At 35.3% G+C, this 14,491-nt stretch overlaps 1 protein-coding gene across 4 annotated transcripts in view; it reads left to right on the top strand.

The window, feature by feature from the left end:
- LOC144975423 (zinc transporter ZIP4-like) overlaps positions 1–14,491 on the top strand; it is a 123,116-nt gene that overhangs the window by 74,129 nt on the left and 34,496 nt on the right. For 3 of the 4 annotated variants that reach the window (XR_013645912.1, XM_078919477.1, XM_078919475.1), the window contains exons 2-4: positions 756–1,043; positions 9,388–9,594; positions 11,270–11,381. Coding sequence is in view for 3 of the 4 variants with exons in the window: in XM_078919477.1 (XP_078775603.1) it covers positions 756–1,043; positions 9,388–9,594; positions 11,270–11,381 (607 nt within the window). In the remaining variant the exon portion in view is untranslated. The remainder of the gene's footprint in view (positions 1–755; positions 1,044–9,387; positions 9,595–11,269; positions 11,382–14,491) is intronic. The other variant, XM_078919476.1, reaches the window with a different exon arrangement.

Raw genomic sequence — 14,491 nt, 5'->3', positions numbered from 1 at the left:
GTCGTCTATCCCCTGGGTGAGGTTCCTGATCTCCCATAGTGGGCAGGGAGCCACCAACTGTCGTCTATCCCCTGGGTGAGGTTCCTGACCTCCCATAGTGGGCAGGGCGGAGGTACTTACTGGTGTCTTCTATCCCCCTATATCTGTTTTCCGACATGCTTTCTGTCTTTGTCTTGTAATGAGTATACTTGGTTTTGTCCTGGCCCTGGCCAGATACCCTGGATGGGAGGGAAACAGTCAAATGTATAGTTAAAAAGGTTTGGGAGATGATATTTTTTGTCTTGTAAATCATCTCTCTGTTGTGCACTGTATTGTTTTGTTTGCTTATTATAATATATGATTTGATTTGTAAACATTTGAGTGTATTCCTCTTATTGGGGACCTGTTCTTGTGTTTGGATGAGACTTTAATATGATCTCAAACTAAGTACATTGATAGTGTGCTCTTGGAATTTACATCTGTTTCCTATTTGAACTAATTCCCCTTTGTCTGACTTTTTCTTGAGTGCTTTGATTATAATTCTATAACTTTTACTATCCCATTTTCTTCCCTTTTACTGGCGCTGATGTGACCTTAAATCGTTGCAAGCGCCGTAAAACCCTTAAAAACAAAAGCAAATAACAAAATTGACTTTCAATTAATATCGCCATGTTACAGTATGACAGATTGTTATGATGCTATAGACGGGTTAGTTCTGGCCAGTTTATATCGACCCTCAGTGTAAATTGTTTATTTTCTTATCTCTTCATATTCAGTGCGTCAATGCCAGCACCTTGGCGTCCCAAGTCGGAGGTAACCCCGTGACCTCAGGTGGCATCACAGAGGACGAGTTTGGAAATGCCTCACTGGTGCTTCTCTACCACATCGTCAATCTGGACCACTACTGTCATGGCGGCATCAATACGACCTTGACCCTTGGGAACGCGAAGTCTTCCCTTTTGCATCTAATGGAAGATGACGATCATTCACACGATAACTCTTCGTCGTCGGAGCATTCGGAAATCCACGGGGAAGGAATCACCGCCATGTTGAATTCCCTCAAGGTAAGCTCTGTTTATATTTGTTTTTGTTTTTTTTTAATTGTTTATTTATTTCTTTTTTTTTTTTTTATTCTAATATATATATATTTTTGATGTCTTCTTTTTTTTTGGTTTTGATTTTTATTAACATGCGTTTATTTGTTTTTCTTTTGTTTGTATTTTTTGATGGGTTTTTTTTCTTTTGTTTTTTATTAACCCCATTCATAATAAAATAGATAAAGTCTGTATTACTCTAAAGATTGGCAACTTGAAGGAGAATCAGAATTATCAATAACAAATTATCAATTACAGAATTTCGTAAATAAAACTTTTATTGTACCAGGAAGATTTTGCGCATTCAGCGGGGAGGATAAAGTCAGGAATGAAGATCATCTGAAAGCTGTCAGCCGACCTATAAGTATACAAATGATGAAGGGCAAGGTCATAACTCTCTCTTTCCCCCCCCCCCCCCCCCCTCACTCTTTACAAATTGTTTGTAGGGAGACTGTACAGGATTTTTAAAAAATCAGGAATGAAAAATGAAATTAATCTGGAAGCTGCCAGCCAACAACTTTTAAATATACAAATGATAGAGGGAAAGTCATAAATTCCTCTTTACATTTCCTTTACAATCTTTATGTAAGGAAACTGTAATTTGTTTCTAGATACACCGACAATTTTCTTATTCAGATCTGTTTTACAAATCACAAAATTTAGAGAAAAATCTTTGTTATATGTATAAATTGTACGTATTTGTGTATTGTAAAGCTTGTTTTGATATACAAAATTATACAGTTATTAGTTCCAAAATTAATTATATCTTTTTTATTCTGCGATCCTCGTTGGACCACTGGGTTTTAAATTAAGATTAAATATATATATATATATATATATATATATATATATATATATATATATATATATATATATATATATATATATATTGCTGTAAAAGTATTTTTTGCCCCCCACCCCCAAAAAAAAAAAAAAAAAAAAAAAAAAAAAACAAAGAGATTTAGTAAGGAAAAATATCAAGCCAATAAAAAACCCCGAAATTTAGGCTATTGAGGAATCATAATAAAACCTCAATTGTATAGATGCTGTGCGCTTGGCTAAGAAACCCACAACATTGCCATCCGGAAATATAACGGACCAATTTTACAAAACCATGTGTAACCATGAACTTTTATAGTCTGGTTAATACAATAGCACAGTTGGTAGAGCACTCGCTTCTCACGGAAAGTGACCAAGATCGATCCCGGGTGCAGTCAAGATTTTTTTCTGACTCAACTGTCCGCCCAGCAATGATTGGGTAGCTGGGTCTGTTTGATCTGACGGAAAGTAATTTGCTATAGACTAGCGTCCTATTCAAAGGGTAGCAAATAATTGCTATTGTCTGTTTCACGCTATAGAAACCGGTATAAACTCTGAAGGACTCCATGTTCATTATGGTAGGTAAATAGACGCCATTAACTTTCTTAAAATGAAAAAAAAAAAACTTTAAAAGGCCAAATTTCTTATCTTTTCATTTTAAATTCAATTTGTACTGTTGGATTCATCCTGACATAATACCGGTTTGAGGCGAGGGGTCACGTATCAAGTGTATTTTTGACTCTCTCTTTACCGATCATTTTCAGTATTTTACCCGAAAATGGTAGACCTAGACTTACCCAGCAGAAAAATTGCTTTAAAAAAAACTCAAAACAAGCTCTCTACAAATCATTTTTATGTTCTTATAAATTAAACAAAGATAATTGTGGTATGCAAAATAATTATGAATAATAAACAAATGTATATTGTGTCGTAACAAATGTATATTGTGTCGTAACAAATGTATATTGTGTCGTAACAAATGTATATTGTGTCGTAACAAATGTATATTGCGTCGTAACAAATGTATATTGCGCCGTAACAAATGTATATTGCGTCGTAACAAATGTATATTGCGTCGTAACAAATGTATATTGCGTCGTAACAAATGTATATTGTGTCGTAACAAATGTATATTGTGTCGTAACAAATGTATATTGTGTCGTAACAAATGTATATTGTGTCGTAACAAATGTATATTGCGTCGTAACAAATGTATATTGCGTCGTAACAAATGTATATTGCGTCGTAACAAATGTATATTGTGTCGTAACAAATGTATATTGTGTCGTAACAAATGTATATTGCGTCGTAACAAATGTATATTGCGTCGTAACAAATGTATATTGTGTCGTAACAAATGTATATTGTGTCGTAACAAATGTATATTGCGTCGTAACAAATGTATATTGTGTCGTAACAAATGTATATTGCGTCGTAACAAATGTGACGATTTTCCTGTAGGTGGTAAGGAGAGGGTTAAACTCATTCATCGTATTCGCATTTTTGATTGAACTGTTCAACTGTACTATGTTGTTTTGTTTTTCTTTTGTTTTTTTTTTTAATTTATTATTTTTTTTTTTTTTGGTTTTTTTTTTTTTGTTGTTTTTTTGGGAGGGGGGGGGGGGGGGGCACTACGAAAATACGATTCATTCTTCATAATGGGGATGATCTATGTTACCTTTCCACGTGCTCGAGGTCATTGGTCACATTGCAATGAAAAGTTTTCACAGTTTTCAAAATATCTCGTATCAATATATGACATTTTGTTCAGCTTGACACATAAGTATGTTTACATGTTTTTAACTAAACGAAGCAGAGTGTACATTTCTTAAGAAATGTCCAATTGTTGAACAGCAACAATTCATATGACCGATACTCGGTTGGAAGAAAACTTGAAAAAAGGCAGTATGCGCTTGGCTAAGAAGTTCACAACATTGCCATCCGGAAGTATAACTGGCCAACACACAAAACTGTCTGTAACCATGATCGTTTATAGTCTGGTTAATACAGTTAAGTGAGAATTACTCATAAAAGCGGATGGCAAAAACAATAACAAAGACCTGAGTGACGTCAACTTCGAACTATATAGATAGAATGCGCTTGGTCAAGGAGTTCACAACATTGCCATCCGGAAGTATAACGGACCAACACACAAACTCTGTGTAACCATGAACGTTTATAGTCAGGTTAATACAGTTTAGTGAGAACAACTCACAAACGCGGATGGCAAAATATAATAACAAAGGCTTGAGTACCGTCATCTGCATACTATCTATAGATAGAATGCGCTTGGTCAAGGAGTTCATAACATTGCCATCCGGAAGTATAACGGACCAACACACAAACTCTATGTAACCATGAACTTTTATAGTCTGGTTAATACAGTTTAGTGAGAACAACTCAGAAACGCGGATGGCAAAAACAATAACAAAGGCCTGAGTGACGTCATCTGCATACTATCTATAGATAGAATGCGCTTGGCCAAGGAGTTCACAACATTGCCACATGGAAATATAATGGACCAACACACAAACTCTGTGTAACCATGAACTTTTATAGTCTGGTTAATACAGTTTAGTGAGAACAACTCACAAACGCGGATGGCAAAATATAATAACAAAGGCTTGAGTACCGTCATCTGCATACTATCTATAGATAGAATGCGCTTGGTCAAGGAGTTCACAACATTGCCATCCGGAAGTATAACGGACCAACACACAAACTCTATGTAACCATGAACTTTTATAGTCTGGTTAATACAGTTTAGTGAGAACAACTCAGAAACGCGGATGGCAAAAACAATAACAAAGGCCTGAGTGACGTCATCTGCATACTATCTATAGATAGAATGCGCTTGGCCAAGGAGTTCACAACATTGCCACATGGAAATATAATGGACCAACACACAAACTCTGTGTAACCATGAACTTTTATAGTCTGGTTAATACAGTTTAGTGAGAACAACTCACAAACGCGGATGGCAAAAACAATAACAAAGGCCTGAGTGACGTCATCTGCATACTATCTATATTATTTCAAAGTAGGAAGGCCGGCGTGTACTTATTTTCAGGTCTGATAACCCATATTACTATGGTTTCATTATTCTCCTGGAAATACTCTCAAACCAACGCAAAATATTGTCCATTCATCATCCATCCACCGTGGCTTACACTCTTGAGCACGTTGCCGGTCAGCTGTCTCCACCTGCGGTGCGCATGGAGTCGGCGATGCCTTTTTAAATCACATTTGGCCATTCTTAGGATATTTAAATATGCAATTCTCTGCCTTCCTCTATCTCTCTTTTCTTCGATCATCCCAGATGTAACCAACGTTTCTATTCCGTCTCTTCTCCACACATGTCCCAGAAACCGTAACTGCCTGTTTCTAATGGTGTCTATCAATATTCTTCCTTTTCTCACATTCGCCAACACTTCCTCGTTCGTATACTTGTCTGACCATGATAGCCTCAACATTCTTCTTTACATCCCATATTAAATTTCCCATAATCTCTTAGTACATTCTTTGTCAAGCGTCCACGTTTCACAACCGTATAAAAGGGAACTTATAACATATTATGTTTCCACATTCTGGTCTTCACCTTTAGATTGTTGTTTGACACAACTGGGTGCATTCTATGAAACACATATTTTGCTATTTCTATTCTTTGTTTTTATAGATAGTTCGAAGATTACGTCACTCAGGTCTTTGTTATTGTTTTTTGCCATCCGCGTTTATGAGTAATTCTCACTAAACTGTATTGACCAGACTATAAACGATCATGGTTACACACAGTTTTGTGTGTTTGTCAGTTATACTTCCGGATGGCAATGTTGTGAACTTCTTAGCCAAGCGCATACTATCTATATCCTCTATGTCAAGTTCGTGTTTGCTATTGAGATTGCCTGAATATCTACATTTCTTTACTTGTTTAATGGACTCTTGACAAGTGAACGGTCGTGTTGTTGACCATTGCAACAAAACAATGTTAAATCAAGCCCATCATTTCATTTGGTTATCAGACCTGGAAATATGTGCACATTGGAGAAGGCATAGACATTTTAATCTTTCTTCATTGAATAGATTATTAATAGTTGGCAGTAACCTTGCTGCACACCTTGGGACCTTTTGTTTGCTTGACATGTGTCGGGGCATGGGAAAGCACAATATTGTATATATATATATATATATATATATATATATATATATATATATATATATATATATATATATATATATATGAATTCAGCAAATGAAGCATTTAATACCATGTTTTGTGTGGAGGTCTTAACGCCCTTTAACTCTCCTTACCAGCCATTTTCAGGATTTTCTCTACAACTTCACACCCAATTAACACAAAATATATTTCTTATCACTCAAACACAATAGCAGTAAAGTTCTTGCGAGACATAATTTCAATAGCAAAACATGCTCTTCAACACACTGTTCATTTTCTTTAAATTTTATGATGTACAAAATAAATTTGAATAAGAAAAAGGTTGATTGTATCGTAACGAATGTGACGATTTTCCTATAGTTTGCAAGGAGAGGGTTAAATAGAGACATGTAGGAAATAAATATTCGAACGTTATGGTTTCTTTGTCCAAACAATAGAATCATGAAAAAACTGTCTGGGCCTTGCATAATATCAGGGCAAATAACACGTAATGAGTTTTCTTATTTTTCTTCTCCTTCCTCCACCTCCTCATTCCCCTTTCCTATTATTTTCTATCTCCTTCCCCTACTCCTCCTCTTCCCCCTCTTATTTATCTTCATCCTCTTTTCCCTATCAATCTTCTTCTCCTCTAACCTTTATCCACTGTTTATACTTCCTTCTAAGTCCTCCTCTTTCCTCCTCCTCCTGCTCCTCCTCCTCCTCTTCCTCCTCTTCCTCTTCCTTCTCTCTCATTCTCTTACTTTTCCTTTTTCTCATCCTCCCGCTCCTCTTCCTCTCCCCCTCCCTTCCTCCTTCTCCTCCTCCTCCTTCTCTTCCTCCTTCTCCTCCTCCTCCTACTTCTCCTCCTCCTCCTCCTCCTCCTCCTCCTCCTCATCCTACTACTACTACTACTACTACTACTACTACTACTACTACTACTACTACTACTACTACTACTACTACTACTACTGCTGCTGCTGCTACTACTACTACTACTACTACAACTACTACTACTACTACTGCTACTACTACTACTACTACGACTACTACTACTACTACTACTACTACTACTACTACTACTACTACTACTACTACTACTACTACCACCACTACCACTACCACTACTACCACCACTACTACTACCACTACTACTACCATCACTACCACTACCACTACTAACACCACTACTACTACCATCACTACCACCACCACTACCACCACCACTACTACTACTTCCATTTCCTCATAGCCCTTCCTCTCATTCTTCTATGTCTTTTCTATGCCCATACCGGGAGAATCACTACGTATATAAAAATGACAGAAAGTATTGTTCAGGGAAGAGATGTGTTTGATTTTAGTACGTCATGCTTGAGTGAGTTTCTTTTAACTGACCAGGGTTAGTACAGGACACCAACCGTACCCGGAACCAAAACAATGCTATTGAAAATTCTTGGAAATCAACAGGGATGTCTCCACTTTAGTGTCCTGTAATCATTGTGAATCAGAGCGAAACGCCCATAATGGGCATGGAGGTATTTGCCGTGTCTTCTACCCCCCTGTCTGTTTTCCAATTGCTTTCTGTTTTTGTCTTGGAATGGGTTTACTTAGTTTTGTCCTTGGCAGAGAGGAAAACATTTGAATGTATAGTTATAGTTTTGGGAGATGATATTTTTTCCTTGTAAATCACCTCTCTGTTATGTACTGTTTTTTTTTTAATTTGATTTGTAGACATTTGAGTATATATTCCTCTTAGTGGGCTCTTGTGCTGGTGTCTGGGTGAGACTTTTAAGTGATCTCAAACTAAGTACACTGACAGTGTGCTCTTGGAATCTACATATATGTTCCCTATTTGAACTAATTCCCCTGTGTCTTCCTTTTACTTGGGTACTTTAATTGTAATTCTAGAACGTTATACTCTCCCATTTTTCCCCTTTTTAATGGCGTTGATATGACCTTAATGTATTGCAAGCGCCGTATAACCCATAAAAAAACAAACAAAACAGAGCGGAACGAATAACTTATATTTGACCCACGCCACCTAAAATATAGATAGAATGCGCTTGGCCAAGGAGTTCACAACATTGCCATCCGGAAGTATAACGGACCAACACACAAACTCTGTGTAACCATGAACTTTTATAGTCTGGTTAACACAGTTTAGTGAGAACAACTCACGAACGCGGATGGCAAAAACAATAACAAAGGCCTGAGTGACGTCATCTGCATACTATCTATAGGTGCTATGTCCGGGTTACTTGTCTTGAGATATGAAACTCGCCTTCGGATAATCGGAGGGTCCGAGGTTCGAGTTTCACTTTGAGCGACGCAAAGTTGAGTCCCTGAAAAAAAGGCTATTTACTCACATTCTCTCACCTCACTCAGATGTAAAATGAGTACCTGGTCATCAACAGCGTTGACTCTGTTCGTAAAAGAAATTGGTAATATCACCCTTCAGGTGACATGCGTCGAACACTCTCAAACCTGGGAATAAGGAAAGCCTCGCGATGTCCCAGGTTTGAAATTGTTTGTCCTGATGAGGCTTATTTAACTCTTTCCTTACTAAGCATTTTCAGTATTTTCACAAAATCGTAGGCTTAACTAGCAGAAAAATTGATTTTTTTAAACTCAAACAAGATCTCTACAAAACAACTTTATGTTCTTATTATTAACTCACTCAACCCCAACAACGACTATATCCGTAGTTTACTCAGGTTACTTTTACTTTACGAGACATAATATGGAGGAGGGGACAAAATATAGCAAAGCTAATGTTTTTAGTTTTTACATGTTAATGGTATTTGAATAAAGCGATCTATGTACATGCTTATTTTTAATACATTTTTAAAATAAATTTTGAAAAGCTGCAAAAATCTCTAGGATTGAGTGAGTTAAACAAAGATCATTCTTCAAAGTTTGTGATGGACAAGATAAATCTGATAAAGAAAAATGTATATTGTGTTGTAACGAAAATGACGATTTTGCTGTAGGTGGTAAGGAGAGGGTTAAACCGATCGATATTTGAAGGTCGAGGTTTCTGGCCAAATTTTAAAATACACGTCTTTTCAGAGTGCGGCGGTGAACTGGATAAACTGAGACTAAAATTAGCCTTGTTGATTGTGACCGACGTGCACTTATTTCCAGGTCTGATAACTTAATACCTAATGGACTCATTGTTGTAATGGAGATCTCAACCGAAAAAAGAAAAATGACGCAAAATAATATTGTCTATTAACGACAATGTTAAATTAGGCCCATAAATGGATCCGGATGTCGGACCTGTATATATGTACACGTTGATTGTGACACTTGTATTCACTACAAATCATTTTCTCTATCTTTTAGGGGCACATATCTCACGATACTCATCAGCACGGCAGCGATGAAGATGACGATGATGATGATGATGATCATGATGAAAAACACAAGCACAGAAGGCGTCGACGCGATGCTGATGATGATGATGATGATGATGATAGCCATGATCATGATGACGACGACGACGATGATCATAAAGATCATTCCGCCTCTCACCTGATTGTAAAGAAAATGGTATGACATTTATATAATAATAATAATAATAATAATAATAATAATAATAATAATAATAATAATAATAATAATAATAATAATAATAATAATAATAATAATAATAATAATGATGATAATGATGACGATGATAATAATAATAACAATATAATAATAATAATAATAATAATAATAATGATAATAATAATAATAATAATGATAATAATAATAATAATAATAATAATAATAATAATAATAATAATAATAATAATAAATAATAATAATAATAATAATAATAATAATGATAATGATGACGATGATAATAATAATAACAATAATAATAATAATAATAATAATAATAATAATAATAATAATGATAATAATAATGATAATGATGACGATGATAATAATAATAACAATAATAATAATAATAATAATAATAATAATAATAATAATAATAATAATAATAATAATAATAATAATAATAATAATAATAATAATAATAATAATAATAATAATAATGATAAATGAGTTAATTGATGAATTGAAAAGCGCCACAGAGCACTTTTAAATGGAAATTATAAAATATATTGTTTATATTGGGCGCTCGAGTCCGCGGTATAAATGTTTATTATTATTATTATTATTATTATTATTATTATTATTATTATTATTATTATTATTATTATTATTATTATTATTATTATTATTATATTATTATTATTATTATTATTATTATTATTATTATTATTATTATTATTATTATTATTATTATTATTATTATTATTATTATTATTATTATTATTATTATTATTATTATTATTATTATTATTATTATTATTATTATTATTATTATTATTATTATTATTATTATTATTATTATTATTATTATTATTATTATTATTATTATTATTATTATTATTATTATTATTATTATTATTATTATTATTATTATTATTATTATCATTATTATTATTATCATTATTATTATTATTATTTTTATTATTATTATTATTATTATTATTATTATTATTATTATATTATTATTATTATTATTATTATTATTATTATCATTACTATCATCATCATCATTATTATTAAACAGCATTCCTATAGCGCTGAACCATGACGATGTCGTGGTCGATGTGCTTTGCATTGACAATAAAATAATGACATAAAATCAACAATTTGTGACAATAATCTAATACCACACAAACTATTGACTAATGCAGTAAACTGCAGCATTTTGAAACAGGAGCAGTTATACAGCGCAATATCCACTAAGCTAAAGGCACATTAAACGCTTTGCGAGGGTCCGCTCACTATCCAGCAGCAACATTTAACATGTACGACGAAACTGGACGCCTGTTAAGCGATAATACTTTTTTTTTCCGACAAACACAACGCTGCTGTTAACGACACGGTACTCATTTTTCACCCTGGGTGAATTTTAGTAAAAGGCTTTTTCCAAGGACCCAACAATGAGCTATTCAGAGCGGGACTTGAACCTTTGATCTTCCTGTCCGAAGTCGAATTTCATACCACGAGACCACGACATAGTCGAGGAAGACCAATGTTTTGGGATGACTTTTTTTTTTTTTTTTTTTTTTTGTGTTTGTATTTTTTTTCTTGCTTTGTCTGGAATTATGAAACACTTTTTCAGTTCTTTTTTATTTTTCCTATTTTCTTTTCTCTCCAGTGCCTGAGCTCCGATGGGATTTTGTACTACCTGGGAGGGGACGTGAGGGGTTATGTGGATGCTGACAGATTGTATGAGGTGTCGTCAGTCTTGTTATATCTTCTGTCTCAAGGTTTGTATTTGAGATGTCATCATGTTATATATCTATTGTCTCAAGGTTTTTTTTTTTCGAGATGCCGTCTATAATGTTTTATATCTTCTGTCCCAAGGTTTGTATTTGAGATGTCATCATGTTATATATCTATTGTCTCAAGGTTTGTATTCAAGATGTCGTCTATAGTGTTTTAAATCTTCTATCTCAATGTTAGTATTTGAGATGCCATCATATTGTCTCAAGGTTTTTATTCGAGATGTTGTCAATAGTGTTTTATATCTTCTGTCTCAAGGTTTGAATACGAGATGTCTATAATGTTTTATATCTTCTGTCTCAAAGTTTGTATTTGAGATGTCATCGTGTTATATCTTCTGTCTCAAGGTTTGTATTCAAGATGTCGCCTATAGTGTTTTGTATCTTCTGTCTCAAGGTTTGTATACGTGAAGTTGTTTATAGTGTTATGTCCTCTGAAATCTACCGAAATCCGTCGAAATCCACTCCAGTGGAGTGTGAACCAGTCTAGTAGGTGGGCACCCGTGGGGAGTGAACCAGATACCATGGGAGGTGGGCACCATTTGGGAGAGAATCCAGAACTGTCTAGGATGGACACCAGTGGTGAGTGAACCAGGGACTGTGAGATGTGAACAATACTGGGGAGTGAACCCAAGGCTGAGGATGAAGACACTCAGTGGAGAGTTACCCCGTAATACCTCGGGTGAACAAAAGTGGGGACTGAATCTGGGACTGTGGGAGGCTGGCACCAGAGGTGAGTGGACCTGGGACTAGGGGATGTGGACACACGTGGAGAGTAAACCTGGGATAAAAACAAATGGAAGGACAACAATAATGAGGAGCGAACCGGAGACTTCAGATATGGATACAAGTGAATATAAAGTAAACCCGGGGCGATGGGAGGTATACGCAATTGTTGCTGATTGGAGTTAGAAGAAATATATAAAATAGTCAAACAGAATGGAAGCTTCATTTAACGTAACAATTACAGATAATGTGGAATTCCGGGTTTCCCCTTCCTTGGTCAACAAAATACGTTGAAAGAAACACTTTGAGAATGGATGCCATATCTTTTCATAAAATACACATTAACTCACTCAACCCTAACAAGGACTATATCCGTAGTTTACCCGGGTTACTTTTATCCCATGCCTATTTATTACATTTTTCTGAGACAAATTATTGGCGTAGTATTAGCAGTATTAAAGTTAATGTTTTTCGTTTACACATGTTGGTCGTAGTTGAATAAAACTATCTATGTACATGCTCATTTTTAATACATTTTTGCCCAATTTTGAAAATTAGCAAAAATCTCTAGGATTGAGTGAGTTAAAGTAGTAGGTCTGTAATTTTGAGATTTTTGTGGAGTTTTTTTTAAATCTTTCTTTATAAATGGTAGTTACATTGGCTACTTTCCAGTCTTATAGAATTTGTCGTACTGACACAGATTTGTGACAGGGTATATGGGTTCGTTGTGTTGGGTTAATGAGAAAAAAGACCTTTGAGAACAGCGCTTTTTGTTATATTCCGTGATAGCAAAAAAATGATATAAACTCGGTTAAAATATTTTACGTTGGTGAATGGAAGTAATCTTATATATAGAAATTTCCAAATGTTTTAATCGTTTGAATTCTCAGCAGGATTTCTTTTGTTTTCATGGTTCAGTGAATTTGGGTTCTATTGCAATATGCTCGGTTAAATATATATATATATATATATATATATATATATATATATATATATATATATATATATATATATATATATATATATGTATGTATGTATGTATGCGTGTGTGTGCGTGTGTGTATATTGAATGTGTACGTATGTACGATATCCTATAATATATATGTATATATATATATATATATATATATATATATATAATTTGTGTGTGTGTTTGTGTGTGTGTATATATGTGTGTAATGTATGTATGTGCAGTGTGTGTGTTTGTGTGTTTGTGTGTGTGAAATTGGATACGTGTGAGCTTGTGTTCGTATGTCCAAATATGCCATATGTAATGTTTTTGATTACTGATGTTCAGGGTTTGGGGGGGGGGGGGGGGGGGGGAGGCTAAACTCGGGACTATGGAATGTGGATACCGATGAATGGAGATTGAAACTGGAAGAAGACACCTAGGGGAGAGTGAAGATGAGACTATCTGAGGCTGACACCAGTGGGGAGTGAACTTGGGACTATTTGAAGGGAACACCAATAGAGAACGAACCCATGACACCAATTAGTGGATACCATGAGTGGGTAATGAACCTGGGACTATGGGAGGTGTACATCAATCTGGAATGTACACAAGACTATAGGATGAGATACAAGTGGCGTGTGAACCAGGGACCGTGAGATGTGGACAATACTGGGGAGTGAACCCAAGGCTGAGGAAGGAGACACCCAGTGGAGACTTACCCCTTATTACCTCTGGTGACAAAAGTGGGGACTGAACGTGGGACTGCGGGAGGTCGGCACCAGAGGTCATTGAACCTGGGACGAGGGAAGATGGACACAAGTGGATAGTAAACCTTGGATCGAAAAATATAAGACGGACACCAGTTGGGTGCGAACCCGGGACTCAGATATACGGATACAAGAGAATAGTGAGTGGATCCGAGACTATGGGAGGTATCAATGGGGAGTAAACCAGAACTGTGTGAGGTGGACGCCAGTGGAGAGTACGGATGGACACCAATGGGGAATGATCAAAGGACTATAATATAAGATACACGAGATGGCTGAGGAAACAGACACCCAGTGGAGAGTAACCCAAATCTAAATGGGCTTAAAAATTTGTTTTAAGAATTGGGCTTTATATAGAGCAATATCCACTAAATGTGCTCAAAGTGCTTTACAAGGGTCCCTGGTCAACAGCAAAATTTAACATGTAGGACGGGACAAGTAGGCGATATTACAAGTTTTCGGACAAAGACAGCTCTGTTAACGGCCAGGTACTCATATTACACCCGAGTACGGTCAGAGAATGTGAGTAAAGAGTCTTTTCCAAGGACTCAACTATGCGCCGAGCGCGAGGCTCGAACCCAGGACCTTCCGATCCGAAAGCGAGTGTCATACTACTAGACCACATAGCCGGGTGATCACACGTTGAGAGT

Source organism: Berghia stephanieae, chromosome 6, assembly GCF_034508935.2.
Source record: "Berghia stephanieae isolate SIO BIC M18660-M18661 chromosome 6, UCSD_Bste_1.3, whole genome shotgun sequence".
NCBI classification, from domain to species: Eukaryota; Metazoa; Mollusca; class Gastropoda; order Nudibranchia; family Aeolidiidae; genus Berghia; species Berghia stephanieae.
The sequence above is the reverse complement of the archived record's forward strand: the minus strand, read 5'-3'. Positions and strand labels throughout refer to the sequence as shown.